The sequence below is a fragment of the Doryrhamphus excisus genome, chromosome 3, assembly GCF_030265055.1.
Source record: "Doryrhamphus excisus isolate RoL2022-K1 chromosome 3, RoL_Dexc_1.0, whole genome shotgun sequence".
NCBI lineage: Eukaryota > Metazoa > Chordata > Actinopteri > Syngnathiformes > Syngnathidae > Doryrhamphus > Doryrhamphus excisus.
The window spans coordinates 3,961,977-3,986,080 of record NC_080468.1 but is presented as its reverse complement, the minus strand read 5'-3'; the positions used below and the strand labels follow the sequence as shown (position 1 = coordinate 3,986,080).

At 40.4% G+C, this 24,104-nt stretch overlaps 1 protein-coding gene across 1 annotated transcript; it reads left to right on the top strand.

Moving 5' to 3' along the window:
- The first annotated feature begins 511 nt into the window (after nt 1–511).
- On the top strand, nt 512–23,358 carry wnt9a (wingless-type MMTV integration site family, member 9A). Its single transcript, XM_058067182.1, has 4 exons — nt 512–651; nt 15,033–15,292; nt 15,757–16,019; nt 20,162–23,358. Exons 1-4 carry the CDS (start codon nt 560–562, stop codon nt 20,705–20,707), a joined length of 1,161 nt encoding a protein of 386 aa, XP_057923165.1. The 5' UTR covers nt 512–559; the 3' UTR covers nt 20,708–23,358.
- Nucleotides 23,359–24,104: the final 746 nt, after the last annotated feature.

Sequence of the window (24,104 nt, the reverse complement as noted above, 5' to 3'; positions counted from 1 at the left end):
TGGTACATAGTATATTGAAGATGTATTTAAAATACATACGAAAAATGTATTTAAAATAATATTTTAAATATTATAAAATTATATTATGAAATAATGTAATATTAAAATAAAATATATACATATATACAATAACATATACAATTAAAAATATTGTAAAATTTATAAAAAAATGTTCTCCTGATTCAGTGCAGTTCAACACCAACTAAACATACAGTTAAATTAATATCAGCGCTAATTATAAAAATGTCATTATTATCTTAAAAAGCTCCATTGTGATGCCTGTAGAAGATGTGATATAGATCTATGTAGATAACAAAGAAGTGACATAAGGATCGATGCATGTTGCTTATATTATATAGTGCAGCTCGCTCGATCTTTCCTCTCTCTCTCTCTCTCTCTCTCTCTCTCTCTCTCTCTCTCTCTCTCTCTCTCTCTTTGCAGCTGGATGGGAGGAGCGCCCCTCGTCTCCTCTTCCTATAAGAAGCCCGGAGCGTCCAAGTTGGGACTCCACACAGCTACTCAGGAGCAACGAAATGATCTTCCCTGGAGCCGCAGCAAAATGCTGGATGGACACCTACTCCTGGGATGGTTATCGTTCACACTCGTAGTGTTTGTCGTCCACTTGCCGCCACCCAGCGCAGCCTACTTCGGGTAAGTTGACTCCTTTGAGTTTGATGCCTGCTGCTCTTGTCACTTAATTGACTTAATTGGAGGTACGTTTTGACGTGTGCATGAATGAAGTGTAGTGGCATCACTTGTTCCTGCAGGTTTTTTTTTCTCACTATAAGATGCACTGTTGCGATTAGTGTTTCACATTCACATTTTTTTTTTAATTTTTACTTACAAAAATAGCAAATCATCATATCCTTAATGCAAAAAGGTGAGTGTACGTACATACTTCACAAGCAACAGCTGGTAACAATAAAGCCATCTGACTGACTGGACTGGACTGGTGGCCCAAACGTCTGCTGCTGCTGGGCTTGCACAAAAAAAACTCCCCCACCCAATCCAGCATAAACATCACACACCTCAGGCAGCAGGAACTATTATTTTCTTTTGTTTCACCTCAACCTTTTGCTCATATGTATGTAAAATAACACCAGGAACACGTGAATTAATCTTGAAATTGTCAATGTTTGATTGGACAGAGGGCAAAGGTGCACACTGGAGCAAATGGAAAGTTGAATGGAAGAGGTGTGACCCATCCTGACATCAAATGTAGCACCGATGTGAGCCTGAAGTACATGAAGTACATTTATTATACCTGGAAGGGATCTGTGAAACTAGACTACAAATGTTTCATCCGATGGGTTAGTCAGACAAGAAATTGTCGAAGTCCATCCTAAAGTAACATCCAGACCATCAAATGTGTCCAAACTATATTTTGTTGAAGTACCATATTACAAGGTTCTCAGAACCATCTCAAACGGTGGTACGAGTACCACTGTTGGTACACAGACTCCAACTAGTTGTACTTAGGAACACCAGAGATGTATTTTTTGTATAAAAATAAAACATTAGTAACATATACTGTACTGTACTGTGATGGTGAGTGGTAGGGTGATATCGAAATACTTTTAAAGTAGTGGTACTTGGTGTAATAGGTTAGAAAACTACTGATTTAGAAACCATAATCCACAGTAATTTACACTTTATAGAACATTTAGCCAAGTGTTTGTACCTTCTACTAGAAGGGTCAAAACCATTACCGGTAGTTGGATAAAAAAGCCATGTAGTAGAAAATTAATCAACTGATGAATTAATTGTTGATTAATTGCGTTAATTTGCTCAGGAAGTGTCAGCATGACATCAGCTAAGGGATGTTGAGCTGAAAGAACGACAACATGACGCAATCTAAGTGATGCTGAGCTTCATTCGTGCTTTGGTACAGCATTTTCATTGAAACAGGAGTTCAGAACATTCAAATATCAAGGGAATTCTGTCAAAGTTGATGTACTGATGTACTAATTTTCCAAATATACGTACATCCATGTTATTGCAAGAAGTGATATATTCCTGAATGACCTTGTAGTGAGGTGCCTGATTGGGAATATCATGTCTTCTTGCCATTGTTTTGGCAGCTCAACTTGGAAATTGGCCAGTGTTATTATTTGTGATAGCAAGATATAATACATGGGCATCGATTAATGAATTATCTTGTATCAAACAGGAGTTCAGAACATTCATACACAACAGAACCTTGGTTAAAAAAATGCTGATCCATACTCATGTGTAGCATGGAATTGCTCCTTTTATGCTACGTCACTGGTGTACAAATATGATTCTCTCTTGGCTGACTCACTCACGGCTCATGGCAATGTTTATTTACTTGCTCTCTTAGCAAAGGGTTACCACATGGTGTTACAACACTCCAGGTTTACGGGTCACAGCCCGGTGGAGAGGAGAATATGAATGAGGTATTTTTGGGGGGGTGAATGATTGAGCTGTGCAGCCGAGGAACATGATGCTCACCGAAAGAGGCAGCGCAGGTGACTTCGACCCAAAGAAACTCCACACTGATGTCACGCCAGCTCTATCCTGCTGGTTAGAGGCAGCACAAACAGTACAAACAAACCTGCCAGCATGAATATTGTAAACACACACCAGGGCCCTCCCGGGGGCCTCCTGAGTACTGATTTACTCAAAATAAGAGGGTCAACTTTGCATACCCAATTTCCAGTATGCGGCAGAGCGTAAGTGAAACATAAACACAATCGTCTCCCCGGCCCACGGTCTGCGCGGCTGAGGGCGGGGTGGGATTCCTGGCGTAGTCGGGCGCCCGCTTAAATTGTCATTCTTCGCCACAAAAATGCAAGCACTGGTTTTCGTTCCACTCCCGCCTGTTGTGGCAGGTGCTGCTGAACGCGTTATCATTTTGCATCAAGGATTAGGCCTAAAAGACATTTGCTGTTGGCTTAAATGGGAGGAAGGCCTCTCATTCCGTGGTCTTGTAAACGCTCACTGGTTTGCGAGGAGGCAATGGTTTGTTTTTATTGAGTTCATTGGAGAAGCAGCTGGACTCTCCAATCACGGTGCGACAGGAGCAAAAACAGAGCCCTCGACTACTCTGTTGGACACTATGGACCTGTCGATTGATACGTCTGTGCTCGACTTCATCATATTCAAATGATACACTAATTTAGGCAGGCCACGTCTTAAAGACACAGTAAGTGATAATTCAAATAGAATCAAAATAGTGCTGTGTCACACAAACTTGTACCAAGGAGAACAGCATCGCTGTTAGTGTCATGGCAACACAAAGCCTATATGGACCAGCCTGGACATGTGGTGTTACTGATAGTATCACTACTGTTGTTGTGTTTATTTCTAGTAACTGTCGTTGCATCAACACTGTGAAGATGTACTCCAAAAAATGACAAAAATACACATGCTCACATTAGCTTACCCTGCTGCTGTAGTATATAGCATCCACTCTTTCCACTTGTACTTTGCCCGAAGTCTCCAGTTGGACAAAATGTGACTGCCCAACAGCTACATAGAGAAGACAATACAAAATACGTGTTTGCTGTACTGTGGTTATGTGTGCTGTTTTGTAAAAACAGACAAATATTTAGCACATATATTCATTAGCTGTACTTTTTTGGCTAGTTGCCATTCCACTTTGATGCATTTCCACTAGCAAAAGCAGTTACAACCAGGTACTTTTTCTAGTACCTGTCACAGCATCAACACTGTGAGGATACATTGCAACAAATTACAAAACTAAACACACATGATGATATTAGCTTACCTCCTTGCTAGAGTCTCCACTTGGTTGCCCTCAGTCTCCTCTTGGATAAAATATGACTCCTTATTGTGGCCAACAATTGCACAGAGAAGCAAATAGAAAAGACACATTACTTGTTTGTTTGTGACTGATTCATTATGGTTTTCAGTTTCCATACTTAAATACTTCTTTACTACTAATTTAAAACATTCTATTATCACTTGTTTTTTTTTTTATTGCCAAGCAACATGAGGCACTTTGCCAAAAATAACATGAACAAATGGGTAAGGGGGTGATTTTGTGTTTAAAAGTCAACAGCAATGTTATCATTGAAGAGCTGACATATAAACATTTCTCGGCGCTCTTGTAGCAGTGATTTTTGTGGGGAGCTTCTGAATGATTACGGCTCATTAGTAGTGTGTCCAGTGGGTGGGCAGACAGTGGGTGCAGGTGGGCGTCTCATTTACTGGGCCTTAAAGGGCTGATTAACTCTGACGTGCAGCAAGGCGTGGAGTGCAGACGATATAGAGGGATTTCCACAACTTCATAGGATATCCTGTGGTTTTGAGCCCCGCCTCAAAGGGTATCACTTTAGCCAGCAGATAGGATTCTCTCAGTACTTGTGGGGTTGACATCACACAGACCTGAGAGTGTTTGCTTTCTATAATATATAATTTGGATGCCATCCCCTTGTCACAATCTGCTATGCATAAAGGTGCCACTAGGTGGAGTAGCATTGTGTGCACTTTGTGACCTAATGCAGTAACACAAGGAGAGTGGGAAGCAAAGTGTGAAAACAGCCAACCAAAAGGCAGCCAACTTTGTGTAAAAGCAATTAAGAAATCCTCAACTTCAGCATACAAAGCAAAAATAATCATGTGAGAGATGCTTTCCTGTTGATTTTAAAGACTCGGTCATTAAAAAGTGGTAACGTTGATACACACCTTCGTTTTTTTATGTGGCTTGTTAAGAGGCAATAAATGGCTGAATATTTCTGACTCTATGACATGGCTCGGGAGGCCCTGTAAAATGTGTTCACATCAGAGCAACTCGAGCGTCATCGCTGCACCGAAGAGACCACAGCGAGGACGTGTTTTTGCCTTAAAAAGCCGTCAGCTCCAGCTGTCAGCGGCGGTGTGAGCGTCAGAGGACCCAGCAAGGAAATTCCCGTTTGGTCCAATGTTGAACATTTGACGATTTTTGCAAGCCAAGGAAAAAAGAGTCACAGGCTATTTGCACAACAGGGAGACTAATGCGTACTTTTAGAAGTTGGCCATCAAAACAATTTGGAGTTTGTGGGGGTGTCACTCAGCTCACGAGATACGATGATACACGAATATTACTTTTAATATTACTTTTAACACCTGAGTCACAAAATATATTTCATAATGTTTCCACACATGGAAACATTAATTCATTCATTTTCTACCGCTTATCCTCACAAGGGTCGCAGGCGTGCTGGAGCCTATTCCTACACCCTGGACTGGTCGCCTGCCAATCACAGGGCACTCATAGACAAACAACCATTCACACTCACATTCATACCTATGGACAATTTGGAGTCGCCAATTAACCTAGCATGTTTTTGGAATGTGGGAGGAAACCGGAGTACTCGGAGAAAACCCACGCATGCACGGGGAGAACATGCAAACTCCACACAGAGATGCCAGAGGGTGGAATCGAAGTCGGGTCTCCAAGCTGTGAGGCTTGCGTGCTCACCACTTACCACCATGCATCTCCACATGGAAACAAAAACTAAATATTCTAAAAGTTAAAAGAATGACAGTTGTAGCTGCTGCTACTGCGATTATTTTTTGATTAATCGATGGATCGGATTTAAAAAAACATATTTAATATCCGCCTCTTAGTAGCAATCTCTTTAAGAATGCGTGAATGGACTTTTTCGCTCCCCCAAATCATAGCAAAAACGCCAAGAAAGAGGAGATTCTTTTACACCCAAACTGAAGTAGAGGAATGTAAACGATCAACTGACAAATATCACAAACACTGCTTCAAATCAACGAAGTCACTGGCACAGACTGCTGCATGTATCACCAATAAATAAACAAACAAAAAATAAATAAATAAGCTAAATAGGGGCAGGGTGTGGATTTGGCTTTGGCTCATCTGCTCTGGGGTGAGGGGTGGTGCCTTATTTGGTGGTCAAGTCATTTTCATATTAAATGATTCATTGATTACCAACATACGTAGTTGTAGATTAATTGGATTCATCAATTAATCGTTGCAGTTCTAATTATCATTGATAGTAGCAATGCCATAGTTGACACTCTGACTTAGTGACTGCCGTCTTCCCTTAAGACAGATTTTCTCTAAACAAGAAGTAACTTTCACCCCTTATATATCAAGGGGCGCAGGCCGCACAGCTAGGAGACCCGGTTTCGATTCCCTGCTCGGGCATCTCTATGGTCAAAACAGTGCCAAAACTCTTAAAGTTCAAGGGTCAAGGGTGCAAAAGCATTATATTTGAGTTGCTATTTTGGTGTTGATGGTGTAGTGGTGTGACTCGTGGAATGTATCGCATTTAAGAATTAAATGCTTTTTCAGGAAAACCGGCCTAGTCTGGGTCTCTGTTAGAGTCAGTGCCACCAGCCAGCGCCTGAAAGAGTGAAGCACATCAGTGGGCTGGTACGAGCCCACCCCTGTGCCACGGCATGGGCTAGAACACAGCCGGGGGGCGGCGGCGGCGGCGGCGGTAGTCACGCGGGACGCCGTCGCTCGGCCAATCTGTGCCAGTCACACAGTGACCATAACAGAGCTGCTGACCTTAGAAGGCACAGCACTTAAACCTCTTACTATGCCACACACTCCCATTCCCGAACCACCACGCTGCCTGCACTCTCGGCTCTGGATTAAACAATTGGGCTGTGACTTTAAAATAATACAAAATGTGTGGCGTGTGTGTGGGGGCTCGGGGCGTGAGAATTTCTCTATGTAGCCTGAGTGAGTTTTTAAATGAGCAGCGAAAAGATGACATAACGCTGGGGCACATCCTGTTAAGTCATACTAGATAGTGGACTTCCACCTCCTCCTACTCTCACATTGACATCCTCACCATGACTCAACAAGTAATCATGACCCATAAGTTGCCCCATGCTACTGTTTTGTGATGGTTCATTTCATTTATTCTTCTTCTTGCTTACTCACTTTGGAGAAAATCAGCAAACAATCAGGCCTCCAGACATCAGGACTTAAGCTGCACGGCACACATTCCTACAACGCTGGCATGGCCTGTGTGGGCAGGGTGGTCTAAAGTTCAGCCATCCAGTTTTAGCCACCCAAAAAGAGTATTTAAACAGTATAACTGAAGAAGTATTACAACAGTGTGTTGAGTTAATGAATAAAGCACAAGTAGTTTGTATTCCAGGATGTCTGTCATTTTTGCAAATGCCACGTTTTGGTTTTGTCTGGAAGGAGGCTTCGTGTGGAGCCGACAGCTGGGCGGAATGATTGGCATTCGTTTAGAGTAATTGACCAGTGGGAATAAGTAGAAGGGGGGGAGGGAGGGTGAGGGGAGTGATTGGAGGAAGAAGAGAAGGAGGAGGGCGGTTACTTGTGATGGATTGTGATGGAGAAACCTGTGCATTCAGCTGGTGGTTGATACATTGTTGAGTAAGGTTTTGTGTGTTTGTGTGTGAGCACCATGTGACTATAGTCGTCGCACGTTTAGTTGAGCTCCAAAAAAAGCAAATGTTAACTAAAATGTACTTAATATATTTATTCATAAACACTGGTATATTTTTTAGTATAATACAATGTTTTTCAGTTATGTTCTGTCATGCCCCCGTGTCATGCCTCCCCGATTTGAAACACTATTACACATTTTTTGTGTTAAAACATGATTCAGATAATGAGGCCTTGAAACAGGTTTGGGATGGTTCTGAAAGACTTCCTTGTATGGGCGTGCCCAGGTACAAGCTGTAGGCTTGCCCTTTCTTTCCCGTTCTTCGGCACTGTTTTGTCTTCACAGTGTGACCAATCACAGGGGAGTCATTTTGTCACTAGGCATCAGTAATGACACAAAACATTGATGATACATGGCATTACATCACTTCAACTTCACACTGCATGTAGTGAGCAATGTCATGGCAAACAGGACATTGTGAAAAAAGTTATCCTCTAATTCCATGTGGAAGTGGTACGTTTTTGGCTTTTTACTTTGTGCTTCTTACCCGTCTTAAAGCCTTACTTAAGTTTAGAATAACTTATTTGGAGGGTAACTTGTTAGCTCTCTAGCATACTACGGTTAAAACGGTGGCCGTGTCTTGTGTCCCTACAGTGATCCCATAGTCTGCACATTTAAAATGTGGTATAAACAAATACGTAGATGCCAGCAGTGTAAATGTGACTATGGGGTGTTATTTCATATACAGGGATATGGCAATGGTAATAATGTGTTTAGAGACAGGTTCTATGCTTTAACTATGAATATATTAAATTCATCAATATTGAATCCTGTTTCTGGCTGTATCATTGACTCACTGATGCCAATGAACTAATAGAGAATCGGATTCTACAGGTTGGATTTTTGAGATATTGGGGAATGTTATTGTGGATGGATGAAGTTGGTTCAGGGTTGAGCTTGTACTTTAATACAGAACAAAATGGTACTAGCTGAGCATCACTTCCAGAGAGGGAGTGATGGTTGTCAAGGTCTATGATTCCTCCCCTTGAGGGATTGTCTTCTAGCGAGTGGAAATGGAAAATGTATGTAAAGTAAACGTCATGGGCAATGGGAGGTGCTGACATGCGGCGAGAAAGAACTAAACAAACTGCAGCGCTGTAGCGAGTGATGAGACAGAGGTGGAAGAGTAAGAGCCTGTGTGCGTGTGAATGGAAAAACAAAGCTTCACGTAGCACAATCACCACTTTTATACGTCGGCGTTATATTCTGTGTGTGTGTAACTTGTGTTGCTGGGCCAACACCTCAAACAATAACACCGTACGGGGAAAAACGGTCCAGGATGTGAAAACACCGAGATGTCCTGAAGAGCAGGCAAACAGACACCACTCGGCTCTCCTCTAATTACATTAACATGTCTTGATAGAGGTAGTAGTACTCTGTAAGAGTTTCAGCTGTCAGGCATTGACATGTGGTGGCCCGTTGCTATTTTTCCTCATACTAGGAGTCCTGTGGAATGATTTCATGTTATGGACACGTTCTTGGAGAAGATGTTATTTTAATTTTCTACTTGTTTTTTAGAATTACTTGTTTTTTTACATCATTTGAATAGTCCTTGAATAGTCCTTTGGTAGCTTTATGATACTGATATGATTATGGTACTGGACGCATATTTAGGGGTATGTAGCTTGTCACTAAGGTGAAGTGACTGTTCATTTTTACAACTTGTGAATTTGTTTGTCTTTTGTTCTTGGAAGAACTACAAATTAGTACAGACTACACCTTAAGAGACCCACCTTAAGGACACAATGGCTCGTCAATGGAGTGGTGTTCCCCAAAGTACTGTTCTTTGCACCTTAGATCTTTGCTGAATATCTTACCTTGGAGACAAATCATTAGCTGTATACATGAGTGTGGAAGTGAGGCAGCACCAGAAGACTTCCACGGCTCAGCAGCTTCATAAAAAGAATGAATAATTTTATGCCTCCAGTTACTGTATGTTAAAGGCAAAATGAAATGTTCTAAACTTATATTTTCCAAAACTTATGAAGTCATTTTTTCCGGACTTAACTTTATGACAAACCCAGGTGTACATCTTGAATTTATTATTATATTATTTAAATATTATTATTAAAGTTAGTCAGATAATATCATCCAACTGATATTATCGGCCAATATGGCACAATAATCAGATCATATAGCCACGTTTATTTTTGCCAATAATGATATCGATGCATGAGTGAGTCAAACTGCACATCGCACGTCGAATTTTCGTATTATTTCCAAGTTTCACCTTTGGATTTTAAATATGCAATTTTCAATGGTTGTAAAGTACTGGTTATATGAGGGTGGGGGTAACTAATATCACACGTCAGGAAGAATCACTCTTGGCGAGGTGTTGCGTGGGCCTGTGAGATGGGAGGAACTATACTATTACATCACCACCTGTTTGTATCTTTTGTCTAAATCAAGCATTTTAAGGATACAAAAGACTAAATGAACTAATATACAAATAGTCATTCAGAAGATGTATTCAAAGATGTGATGCAATGTAGTATTCTACACTGGTCACTAGGTGTCAGTAATGTTACTGTCATGTTCATTGGGCCATACAAGTACCAAACTTGATTGCCGGAACAGCAGGTTTACTTATTAACTAGGATTGTCCGATAATATCTGCATCTGGATTCTCCTTTTCATGAAAGCACAAACGTCGCAATATTGCAATTTTGTAGAAATGCAACATAACACAATTCATATTGTGCCGCTCAAAAGTTATGCGAGAAAGTCTTTACTTAGCAAGCAGAGTACAAAGCTCCCATTAAACTTACCAGTTCCACTTCCATATTATTCCACATGCCGTTCCTACTCACAGGTCTTAAAGTGCTAAAACATCACACAGTGATCTAATATGTAGACAAGAACAGACAAGACACTAGCAATCAATAATGCAGAATAACCAACAACTATGTGAGCTCCATATATTTAACTACTTGGACGTGGCAAGGCTGAAATTTAACTTAATGCGTCTAGTTTATACGTTCTCACACATACTAATATACTTGGGCACCAAATACAATGTATTTTGATTGATTCCACACAATGGTAATTCACATTACGTCAGCAACAGAGCACAAAGTCTCCCTTTAAGTAAAAACAAATGAAATCTTTCCAAATATAATATAAATCATGACACAAGAAACACAAATGTATTCTTACATAAACAATGTAATACATTAATTATGTACTCTGAGATAGGTGGAGTAGCCAATTAAACAAGTGTACTCATTTAAGAGTATGTGTGTGACTTTGCTATAATTTTACTCAAGAAAAATGATGTTTCATATATTGATATCGCTTGTTGGACAAGACAGTTGGACAATATCTGCATATCGGTTGTCAACAAAAAAGCAGATATCGGAAATCCCTAAAAAAACCACAACTATAAATAATAAACATAACAATAACACCTCCTGTCCTTGTCCTCCACACGTCCAGAACAATTTTTTTTTACAAAACACATAAGCACAAGTCCTATTTATGTCACAAATGGCTTGTTTTCTCTGATTATGTCTAGTATATTGGGTAATACAAGTGTTAAGGTGACAATAGCAGTGTAATTTCATGTCTAGAGGGAACTAATAATGTTAAACATATAAAAAATATATATTTAAAAGGTCATATGTAGGTTTTCTAAGCTCTATGAAACTATGAAAATATTTGATCTATAAATAAGGATTTCTACTTTACGGGGATTCAAGGAACCAATTAACCACGATAATTCCTCTGGTGAACATCCATGATACGAGGTTTGTATAGTTCACACATTACAGTTTGATAAAAGAATACTTTGTAAAACAGGTCTAATATTTTTCTAGGCAATAATGATAAGGGACATTTTACAGTGGCTCCATATAAATGGGATATAACTTATGGTGTAAGGACTACAAGAAGCATTGTTACATTGAAGAATAAATCTACCACAATATGTATACCAAAGGTACGTTTTAGTCATATGAAATACATGGTCCCAGGTGAGAGTGCCACTGCTTATTTCATTGCCTGCTTCCATACATGTTTTTCCTAAGGATGCAGAGAGAACGGCCGGCATCAACACACAGCTTGCCAGGTTTCCATTTTTAAAAATCCAAACTGTGAGAGGAGTTAAAGAAATGCCAAACAGGCATTGTAAAAAGGAAAGCAATCCGAAAGGGGATCCTGATGCCGCCACAACCGCGTTCGATTTGGACTCCTCGCATTCCCAGGCATGCGGTGCACGCACCCTTAAGACAATATTGCTGCTGCATATGGAAGCCATTAAGACCGTCAGCATGAAAGTGAGGACTCTGGGGGAAACACTTCAGTCGGTTATTTGACTTAATAAAACAAATCTCTTGTTAAAGAACCCAGGTGACTCGCCTGAGTGCTGATAGTCTTGTCTGAAAAGCGGTAACGTCATTGGAAGTGGATGGCCATCTTTTTGATCCATTCAAGTGTCTAGCTAGCAGGAGTTTGTATGGAAGTATCGAATAATATTAGAGTTTTAAATTGCTGTCACCAATGTGTTGTTGCTTGTTTTGAAAGGAAAGGCACAAGCACAGTGTTTTGTTTTTGCTTTCAAGTTTTACAGCAATTCACTTATTTTAAGACTTGCAGACTCTCACCTCCACTCCCACCCACCAGGTATTTTGTGTATAGTTTTGATAGTTATGTGTTACATATTCAACTGTGAGTAACCACAATTATCACTGACTATTTGCTAGGTTAATTGGTGACTCCAAATTGTCCATTGATATGAATGTGAGTGTGAATGGTTTACACCAGTTTAGATTTGAATTACAAAATTAGACATTGATGTTTATTTATAGACATTCATCACTAATCTATTTTAAATACAACACACAGTAAAACTGCCATTCCATACCCTAAAGCCGCTAGTTCCTGTACTTGCAGCATGTTCAGACTACTTTAAAAGCAGGTGTGTCCAGAGTGCAGCACACTGTGGAATACAATAAAACAAACAAACAAAAAAAACAGAAAAAATTGAAAAAAGAGCAAAAATCCATAATGCAATGTTTACAGAATAATGAGGAACTATGACAATATTAATAATACATATTTCCAAAAATAGGCCAGGCAGCTAGGAGACCAGAGTTCGATTCTACCCTGGGGTATCTCTGTGTGGAGTTTGCATGATCTCCTCATCCATGCGTGGGTTTTCTATGGGGACTCCGGTTTTCTTCCACATTCCAAAAACATGCTACGTCCAAATTATCCATAGGTGTGAATGTGAGTGTGAATGGTTGTTTGTCTATATGTGCCCTGTGATTGGCTGGCCACAAGTCCAGGGTGTACCCCGCCTCTTGCCCAAAGTCAGCTGGGATAGGCTCCAGCATATTCAAGACCCTCGTGAGGATAAGCGGTAGAAAATGGATGGATATTGAGCTTCTTTCATTGTGAGCGAACAACGGTAATTAAAGAGAGAAGCTGGAACATGCATTACAACAGTCGTTTTTATTGCAAATGTTGATCATGCTGATCACCCATTGGAGGAGAAGGCATGTGCTCGCAAAAGTGGAAATAATACTATACAAGCCAACCAATCAGACATTGCGACACAAGATTAGACTTTTTTGGAGGTACACACCACGGGGAAGTGAACTGGTGCAGTGTACTCTGGCACATTGACACATGCTCATAGTTCACATTTCTGAGGTGAAATGCAACAAACTTTTTTATACTTTTATTACTGTTAAGAATGATAAAATTTCTGTCTAAAACATTTCAACTAATAAATTAAGTTTTTACTTTGCTGCCAATTGGACACTTGAACAGATGATTCCTCTTTCCATAATTTTCAGTGGGGAGAATTTGTAAATAAGAACAGATGGGAGAATCCGACGGAACGGCTTGTTCCACTTAACAATGCAGCATTAAATGAATCATAAAACATGTGTGCCTTTTGTCACTCCTCCAGATCAGTTTATTCTTTGGTTTCATTCTAAGTGTGCAAAGGGTGCCAGAGATTATACACAATAAGCAGCCAGGGTGCCAATTTTGTCAGTCGCCATGACCAAAATGGTCACAGGCTGACTGTCATGTCCCCTGTGTGTGTTTACGCAAGTCGCTCCGTGCTCCCGCCGTCGCACAACCTCAGAACGATGCTTTTCGGGGGGCCTGCCAGCTCTGTGGTGGAGGCCTGGCTTGTTTGTTTTTATATACGCTTCCCTTAAATAAACTGAGGAGAGAGGAGTGCGAGTCCGACCACATGTTCTCCATGCAGCTGCGAGCTAAGCAGCGTTAAGATCTCAAGTACTGTGAATGCTCCCTGTTTGTATGGGGATTCTATAATGAGAGTGTAAATCCTGTGGCGTGGTCGTGTTTAAATCTATACAACACAGCTGTGAATGCCTCCGACCGAACCCCACTAGTGGATGATAGCAATATTAACACTGGATTATGTGCTTACGTTGCTTGGATGCCATTGTTTTGAAAGCCTGTCCATAGCTGTTCTATACCATATTATTCATGATAAAATGTTTAGGATGTCAAGCTATAGTTGACAATGTATGCACTTTCAAGCTAATTGTGATGATGGAGGTCTGATCAGAATCTCCAATTGATCCAGAAATGTATAACTTAATTAGCTTTTTTTTGGAAGTCTTTAAGACAGTGTTGTCCAAACTTTTTACACTGAGGTTCGCATATTGAAAAAAAGTATGCAGGATTTAAAAATCCATGCATCCATTTTCTATACCACGGGCATGCTGGAGCCTATCCCAGCTGTCTTCAGGTGAGAGGCGGGGTACACCCTGGACTGGTGGCCAGCCAATCACAGGGCACATATAGACAAACAACCATTCACACTCACATTCATACCTATGGACAATTTGGAATCGGCAATTAACCTAGCATGTTTTTGGAATGTGGGAGGAAACCGGAGTACCCGGAGAAATCCCACGCATGCACGGGGAGAACATGCAAACTCCACACAGAGATACCCCTGGGTGGAATCGAACTCTGGTCTCCTAGCTGTGTGGCCTATTTTTGGAAATGTGTATTTTTAATATTGTCATAGTTCCTCATTATTCTGTAAATTTTCCCATTGCATTATGTATTTTTTCTCTTTTTTCCATTTTTTTTGTAATTTTTTTTGTTTGTATTCCACAATGTGCTGCACTCTGGACACACCTGCTTTTAAAGCAGTAGTCTGAACATGCTGCAAGTACAGGAACTGGCTTTAGGGTCTGGAATGGCAGTTTTACTGTGTGTTGTATTTAAAACAGATTAGTGATGAATGTCTATAAATAAACATCAATGTCTAATTTTGTAATTCAAATCTAAACTGGTGTGGAAGTCATATTTTTCACTTTGTGTGTCATGAAGGATAAGTGACTGGACACGGGAGTAAAAAATAAGCCATAGAATCCGGTTTATTTATGATGCTGTATATTCAAGATAGTTAAAATTTCAATTTGGTTGTGGACTTTTATATTGAGCGTGAATGATTTATATTGTTACAAGCAAAACATGTAGTCAGAGAGTATTTTTTTTTGTATGTTGCCTCCCTATCATTTTTACATATAAAAATGCCACAAACAGAAACTACTCCTCCTTCATTCCATACACTGTTTTAACCGTATCCATGCATGTTTTTTTTTTTAGGTTGACGGGTAATGAGCCGCTGTCTATCCTGCCACTGAACTCTTTACCGGAGGAGAACGTGGGCCGGGCCCACTACAAGCTGTGCGACCGGCTCAAACTGGAAAAGAAGCAACGCAGGATGTGTAGACGTGACCCGGGCGTGGCCGAGACCCTGCGAGAGGCCATTACCATGAGCGCCCTAGAATGCCAATACCAATTCCGCTTCGAGAGGTGGAACTGCACCTTGGAAGGCCGCCACCGAGCCAACATACTTAAAAGAGGTAAAGGGATGTTCCTGTGTGAATCCTGTGTGAAAGATAATGCTTTGTCAGGATGTAGAATTTTAACATTTTCTTGGCAAAATATCACAGCTGGATGTCCACCATGCTTGTGGACATGCATTGCTGTGCATGCACACTGAGAAGAAACAACCCCATTAATAAATATGTTAAGCGTTAGTATATTTTTAAACATTTTTTTGTGATAACTATTGCATCAATTGTAGTTTAAGTTAAATTGAATAGTATTGAGAAAAAAATATGCGACTCAACAGACCGAAAAGTTGTAGTCTTACCTTTATAAAGATCAAGTATGCCTAATTTAAACCTGCTGGGACAAATGTACTCATATGTACAGTAATTGGATGGGTTTTTAGTCAAAATGTACTTCCTACGAGAAGACTGGAAACTTGCATTCCAGTCTATTCTATAATCTTAACACTCTACAAATCTGTTTTGACCCTCAGGATTCAAAGAAACAGCTTTCTTGTACGCCATCTCCTCGGCGGGTCTGACCCACGCCATGGCCAAAGCCTGCAGTGCAGGCCGCATGGAGCGCTGCACATGCGACGAGGCCCCTGACCTGGAGAACCGTAAGGCGTGGCAGTGGGGCGGATGCGGGGACAACCTCAAATATGCCAACAAATTTGTCAAGGACTTCCTGGGCAAACGCTCCAACAAGGACCTCCGCGCTCGCGTGGACATGCACAACACCAACGTCGGCTTGAAGGTGAGCTTTCGTGCAAACCTTTGTTACTAATTGAGGTCATGGAGTTGAAACGGATCACAAGGCCCATAGCTGCAATCACGGAGACCCATCTTGTTCTAATCTATCTTGTTTTTGAGCATCGTAAACTCATGCAGGCACACCCCTTTGAGGTTCCACATGTTCCCCGGCAACAGTGATTTATTAGCTGATAAGATACACAATCATTATTCTGCTATGACTTCATTGACGTGGCAGCAGACTATATCTACTGATGAGGTATATTGGCAAGTTTCAAGACATCATAATAAAACAGTCATACAATCATTTTACTGCAAAATGTCTCAACTTCCAATAAATGTATTCAATTAATTTTGGGAATTACTATTGATATTCATGCAATTCATGTATTGGTTCACCACAGTTGTGATTGTTTTGGAGAGCCCAAGGAAGACCACAGGTTGAATACCATAGATCAGTGGTTTTCAAAGCCAGAGGCGGGCCAGCCAGATGACTTAAGAGAAGGAGCAGCTTGAGAAAAATAAAGAACAAAATATTTTTCAAACCTGCTAAGCTAAATTCAGTTATGTAAATTGAACAATTAATTGATTTTTGGTCTTTAGGAGGCTCACTATGCCACATTTTGAAAACATTTTCTACAGGGGATATTAATGATCAACAAAACAACAAAAATAGTTATAAGAAGTGATTGCATTAGTATAAACCAAATAAATTATCATAAATTGTAGGGATGAGTTGAATGATGCAGATTACAAGTACAGCTGTCAATTATCCGTATCCGTAATGGAAATCATACTTTCAGGTGCTATCAAGTTCTCATTATGCTTGACGCCTTTGATCTGATGTCAAATGTGATGGGAAAATTAATGCAAAAACATGCTGGTTCAGACGTGAAATCGTGGTTGCTGTGATTGTTCATTGCATTGAAATGTGCCTGACACTGCCCGTGAGGTTTTGGTGACGTGGCTGCACTGTGCACAACAGCCAATTTACCATTGCGCAGGGTGCGCTTCTCCTGCGCCAATCCTGGCGCTCTTTCAGCGCACTTTGGGGTGCTGTTTTGTCACAAAATTTAGACATAAGTTTTGAGACTTAAGTGCTGTCCCACTTGTTTTCTCAAAAGATATTTTTGTTTGTATGCATTGTTAATTCTGCTCCGAGATGAAGTGTTCCATTTGTAATGCAAACTGTGTAATCCTCACAAGAGGTTTGCTGCAGAAGAGCACCTCCTTGTAACCCAGGGCAGCCCAAAGTGTTACCTGTGGGCCATTCGTGACCATATTTTTTATGAGCTTGTGAAAGGCACATTCGAGAAAATGTAACTAAGAACAAAAATGAAAGTTGTAGAAGAGTTGATAATAAAAACGAGTAACTCTGACAGATGCGACCGGTCCAGGGTGTACCCCTCCTCTCGGCCAAAGTACCCCCGCACCCTAGCGAGCGGCATAGAATATTGACGGATGGAAGTCTGATAGATCACTTACACATATACACAGTACACATATTTTTGGTTATTAATCAAATATAGCAACTTTTCATCAATCCATGTTAATTTCACGCGTAAAATAATATAATGATTGAAGCTCCGCCCATTTCTGGCAAACTACACCCACTTCCAGTTCATGCACTACCAATTTTCAAGAAAATTGTGCCCTCTTCGAGTTCATGCCTCGCCCATTTTGAGCACAGATGCAGATAATTTAGGTGGGTGAACAGATACAGATCCCTAATAAATTGTATTTATTTTACTAACATAAATTTGACGGTTGGTGTCTGCAACCATTTTGGCTCCTGACTGTCAGATGATGAAACATTTATAGTTTTCATAGTCAGAGACCAAAACTATTAAAAGCTGTCAAAACAGATAATTTGGTATGTATTTTCTATGTATGGTTATGTTTTTATCCCACCGTAGATTTAGGACGGATGTGGAATGTGCTGGCTCTCCTTGTCTGACATTTATGAAAAAAAAAGCTGACCTCTTGCATTCTCTTGACCTGTTGCCGTGATGAATGTTCACTTTCTGATCTCTTTCACAGTTGGGAGAAAAGAAAGTGAGATGGTATCCAAAACCTGCTCTAAGACAATGTGTTATTGTCATTGATTCTGAAGACGCTCATTGCTTTTGACGTTGCGGTCGTTTTTTTTTTTTTTTTTTTAGCTGGCCGTTTCACTTCTTATAGATGAGGCATCTTTTGTTCCAAGTCACTTCCAAGTTATGGAATGACTGACGCTGCAGGCCAGCTCATATCTGGGTTTCAAAAGCACAGTTAAAGCCAAAGCATGGGTATAAGTGTCCAAAACATCTTTGTGAATAGCTGCTTTATCATCCAGAGGGAGAGTCATGGCAACAACCTCCTCTCACCTATCATAATAATAGTTAATGACTTTGATTAAAATTCCATGTGTGTACTTTGAGACAAACTGCTCCCCTTTTGTTCTGATGACCAGCAATAATAACCTTCATCTTCTCAAACCACAACACTCCACCCACTAATGGAACTAAGTGCTTATGCTGCTTTTTAATGTTTCACTCATCCATATCCTACTTATGCTGTCAGGAATATAATCTACCCCTGGTGAGTAGTACTTGTCGAGTAGTCAGTGTACAGCTTGTATAACAGTACAGGTGTACTATCCACAGAAAATAATCAACACCCGGCCACAGGTATGGGCAGGTTACTGATTTCAAGGTAAACCCTGGTATGATAAAGTCATATTTCAATTTTACATCATACCATAAGAGAGAAAGTGGAAGTCCAGCACGGCCACTACATGGAAATACTTTGTCACATCCCGTGTTATTCCACGTGGTTCAAACTGGGCTAATGTGTGTTGAGTTCCGGTAGGTCATCCACCTACATTTTGAAATGTCTTGAAGGTGCAATCCCTGACCAGAATTAGCAAGCTATAACGGTAATACTGTGATGGATTTAAGACATTAAGCTACGTACTGCTTGAAAATAACCACACATTTATTTAGGCAGTCAAAAGTCCTAAAGCACAGTCAGGTATAGCGCTCAAACCTGCTTGATATACCAGCACAATTTTTTCACGGGCAAACTCTGAGCATAGCCATATAGACACATATATAGTAAAATTACTGTAAAATTCGTTCTTATGACAAAGTTATTGTTGTAACATTCCAATAAACAGTTTTGGACTAAAGTTCCATTAATATTTCACTTTTTTGTTACATCAGAAAGTGATTGAATCAACATTCAAATAATGTTGGATTTCCAATCAATTGTAACAATGAATGCACCTTGACTTTACTATATGATCAACACTGAAACAATATAGAACTGCATCAGTGAATAACATCAAATAAATATTCATATTTTCTATTATACAGTGAGCGTGTGTACATATACATATACATATACGTAAGATATACTAACACAATGGTTATTCAGCTACACACAAAATAAACATGAACAGAAAAGGTGTCCAGTCTTTATGTCACATAAACAGTTTTTTAATTTATAAGTCGCTCTGGAGTATAAGTCGCAGGAACAGCCAACCTATGAAAAAAAGTGCGACTTATAGTCCAGAAAATACGGTTCTCTTTGGAGGATTTTGTCTTATATTAAGTTTGCTGCGGTATTTTGACTAGAAATGACAAAAATACACTGAGTGAGATTTTGAGGTTTTCCATTGTCGGTACTGTGAGGAGTTGTGGTTCATAGTACATAGTTGATTGTTTTGTTCTTTGAGACAAGCCACTGAAGTGGTTGCTGACACGTGAGACACTGTAGCTGACAAACAAGCAGCTGGCTTATCACCTCAAGTAACCTCTTGTCAACTTTTTGCCCAAAGTCAATTTGGGACCTGCAGTGAACTGTTTAAGCAGTTTATTCAGTGGAGCTAATGCAAGCATGTAAACAGTAAATCGGTTCATAATGAGACAATCTATACAAGCTCCACGGTTCCATGCTAGACTGGTGCAGCATCTTCTTTATACAACATGTAATAAACTGTCCAAATCATCCCATAGACAGGTGTAGAAAGATGCTTTTGGGTTCCGGAATGAAGCAATAGTCTCTGATTTGACCAAAGAACCACATTAGTGGTCTTATTCAGTCTTATTCGGTCATCCAGTGTTCTTCCTTAACAGCCGTTAATAATATTGTCTGACTGTCCAGGTTATCAAAGCTGGTGTGGAGACCACCTGCAAATGCCACGGGGTCTCCGGCTCCTGCACCGTCCAGACCTGCTGGAGGCAGCTGCTGCCCTTCCACGAGATTGGCAAGCAGCTGAAGCAGCGTTATGAGACCTCAGTTAAGGTGGGCAGCTCCACCAACGAGGCCACGGGGGAGGGCGACATCTCCACCTCAGCGCGGGGACAACAGCAACAGCAGCAACAGCAGCAACAGCAGCAACAGCAGCAGCAGACACCTCAGCATCCCCACCACCACCTGTCTGGTCTCAACGACCAGATCCCCCGCACCATGGACCTGCTCCACATCGAGGACTCACCCAGTTTCTGCAGGCCCAGCAAGTTCTCATCAGGCACAGCAGCTCGTAAGTGCTACAAGGACAAAAACTGCGATGCCATCTGCTGCGGGCGGGGCCACAACACCCAGAGCAGAGAGGTGACGCGGCCCTGCCAGTGTCAGGTGCGCTGGTGCTGCTACGTGGAGTGCAAGCAGTGCACACAGAGGGAGGAGGTCTACACCTGCAAGGGCTAATACCGACACCGGGAGAGGGAGTTGGGACACTGTTCTCTGACGCCATATGCACTTTGAGGGATTTTTTTTTTTTCCTTTTTGTTTTATTTCTTTGTGGTGGCTTTGCGAATTTCTCCTCAGACAACTGGGTAAACATCTCAAGCCTTCAAGACGACAAAGAATGCAACCTTTACAAAAGCAAGCATAGCCAAGAGACTCGAAGAAGAAGAAGAACGACGTGTGTATTGAAAGCGACGGAGGAGGTCAGCTCTATCAATGACTTTACACGCACATTCTGTACACGCGCACATGTTGTGTGTTTGCATATGCATGTACATAACTTCATATAGCATTATATAAATATATTGTAAAGACATTATACAAGCCACTTATCTCATTTTACGTTAAAAGAAACCACTAACCGCACCAACGCTTTTGCCGTTTGTGTGACTGATCAGATACTTTTTTTTTTAAGACTTCTCCTTCACACTTGGAGGGAAAACTTACCTTTTTTGGTTTTAAATGCATTTGCAAATGTTAGTATAAGTATACACTTGCTGGACACTATATTAAGGACACCTGTAGATCTAGATCTCCTAGATCTCCTAGATTGTACAGGTGTTAATAATGTATCGTCTGGTGAACGAGGAACACAAGCAGCCAGTTTAGGTGTCTCCACCAAATCAATGTTCAGGGAATAACTCAAACCACTATGACTGTTTGACGGCATTATGAAGACGGCAGTGGCCTTGTGTGATCAAACTTGGACACTCCTCATTGTGGAACTTAAATCCACCCCAGAAAGCTGTGGAGAAAATGGAGGAATGTAGCCCCTTTTACTAGTATTTCAAATTGTTCCCTTAACAACTACCACCAATCCTTTGAGCCATACTCTTCCTGCCATTCACATTAATCAACCACACATCTCGTTAAGGTGCGGGAAAGCTGCTTCCGTGATAATAAAGGCGTGTGTATTGTCAGCACATAAGGTGCATTAGAATGCCATTATCTGAACCCTTGGTGTGCTGAACCACACTCTGGCATGGTTCTGTTTACCAGAGCTCAAATGTGTACAATACACATTAAAATAACAGCAAAAAGCATACAGAAATTATAAATATGTGAGAGAAAATAAATTGGATCTGTATGTAAGACAACAGCACTCTTTAAAAATATGTTTTAGGAGCTTTTTGTGAAATTTTAAACAGTAAACATAGCAGAATATTAAAATAACGTACACCTTCAACTCAGAAGATGGCAATTTGAATAGGAATATTTGCGTTACATCATGTGATATGTGACATAAGCTGCCCAATCAAGTCCTCACTCTCTGCATATGCAGCCTTTGGTCCCATGACAAAGATACCAGTGTGAATGCTCAGCCAACCACACCAAAGTGTGCCCTGAGTATCTTTTTTTTTTAATTTTCAGTCCAGACTGAAGTGCTGAACTATACCAGTGTGAACACAGCCTTGTATTGTATCCAGCTATCAAATACAGGACCTTTCCATATGCCTTGTTTTTTGACTACTGAGTGAGGGACCCAGCTTTGTATTATAGCGTTCATTCCCACACTGAAACCCCTAGTATTTAAAGACAAAAAATCTGTATTTATGCAGTAGAGACTTTTGTTGTAAATATGTTTCTTCTCCTGTGGTAAAAAGGCAAAAGTAACGGCACATGTTATTGCTCAAAGTTTTAGATTGTAATCATAATCATCGACCATGGACCTTTTCTTTTTTTAATTAAGCTTCAGGAAGATTTTTTTTTTTGTCCTGAATTTGAAGCATTTTGATAAGCATGAGTCATGCCAAATAAAGCCCTGGTCACATATACATAGAACCTCCACGCTGCATGGAAACCATAATAGCTATGGTGGTCCATGCAGCTCAAATGCCTTCTTGCCACAGCTTTTTGGTATGTGTGCTCTCGCAACACAAAAAAACCCCAAAACAAGACGGTCTCTACTATTGGATGCATTGACAGGAATAGCAAGATGCCCACAGAGTTTGTTTATAGATTGTATGTAAGCCAAAAGAGGAGAATGACGCAGCAGCAGATAATGATGATCTCAAACCACAAATCCCAAAACTCTGCACTGTTTAGGTAGCAGTAGATCATGTACAAAAAAAAAAATCTATTTTGTAGAAAAAAAAAGATAAATTATTTTTAAATATATTATGAGCATGTGTTTAGTGTAAATAACGTCAAAAGTCTAAATTGAGTTTATATCATGTATTTTTTTATGTTTCGGGGTGGAGGCTTCAAGAAGCAGTTCTATGTATTCATTTCAAAACTTGCTGTTTTTTTTCCTAAGCACTAACAAATCCTAACAAATTTGTATTCATGTGCACCATCTTCCGACTAAATCAGTCGTGGACTATTGCATCTGATCCGTTAGTATAATCAACTACTTGTGTGAAATATAACGTTGTCACTTTTACACATTTACATTTTTTTGTTAGGGTTTGTGTTGTGCATGGAAACAAACAAACATGTATTGCAACAATGATGCCATACAGCAAACAACGGTTTGTCATGTCTTATGGGAACCCTAAATTATTTCCCCTCTACCTCATGTGTATAGCTTGTAGACGTAAACAGATCACAAATGACTGGTAAGAATGTATTTAAGTTATTTAACATCTTTGTATAACAAAGGCGGAAAGAAAATCTGAAATAATAAATGAATTTTTAAATTATTTCACATCTTGCTTGGCGAGTCATTGGGGTTGATGGTGCAAAACAGGGTAACTAAACAAAAGACCATCCGTTTTCTATTTCGCTCATCCTCTTTAGGGTCGAGGGGGGATGGTGGAGCCTATCCCAGCTGACTTCAGGTGAAGGGCGCCGTAGAAGACACAGAAAAAAACTACTGAGACAACTAAGAACAAAAAACCTGACAAAGATATAACTAGGAGGGCAGGAAACAGGCATAAAGGATAGGCTGGAGCAGGAAAAACCCAGACTTATACCAACTAGGTTGGCGAGATGAAGCAAAAAAGAATTCCGGTATAGTTCAGGCAGTACAATCCCACATCCTTCTCCTGTGGTCAGATAGCTAAATACCCTAATTGGCAAGTCGAAATGACTCCTTTCATAGTGAGTCACAGGATCTAAGTGGGAACAATAACAAAGGAAAATGTCACCAAAGTAAACAAGCAAAACAGAGGCAACACAACAGAACCTGTTGCACATGAACACATTACATTAGAAGTATTACAGGTAGACACCTTAATGGACTCCGGTTGGAAACTCCACTAGTAAGCATCATCGATATTCGTCAGGATTACTATGCGGATCAAAAAGAACCGCTGTGGCGACTCCGTAATCAGGAAAAAAGCAGAAAGAAACAAACAAAAAAAAAACACCTTACTCCCTTCTCACAAACACTAGTATTGCCAATTGTATATTTGCA

Excerpts from the sequence above, each read along its gene's own strand:
- wnt9a (XM_058067182.1), top strand. The coding sequence starts at position 560 with ATGCTGGATGGACACCTACTCCTGGGATGGTTATCGTTCACACTCGTA. Across the intron at positions 652-15,032 it reads CCCAGCGCAGCCTACTTCGG|GTTGACGGGTAATGAGCCGC; the intron begins GTAAGTTGACTC and ends TTTTTTTTTTAG. Across the intron at positions 15,293-15,756 it reads AGCCAACATACTTAAAAGAG|GATTCAAAGAAACAGCTTTC; the intron begins GTAAAGGGATGT and ends TTTGACCCTCAG.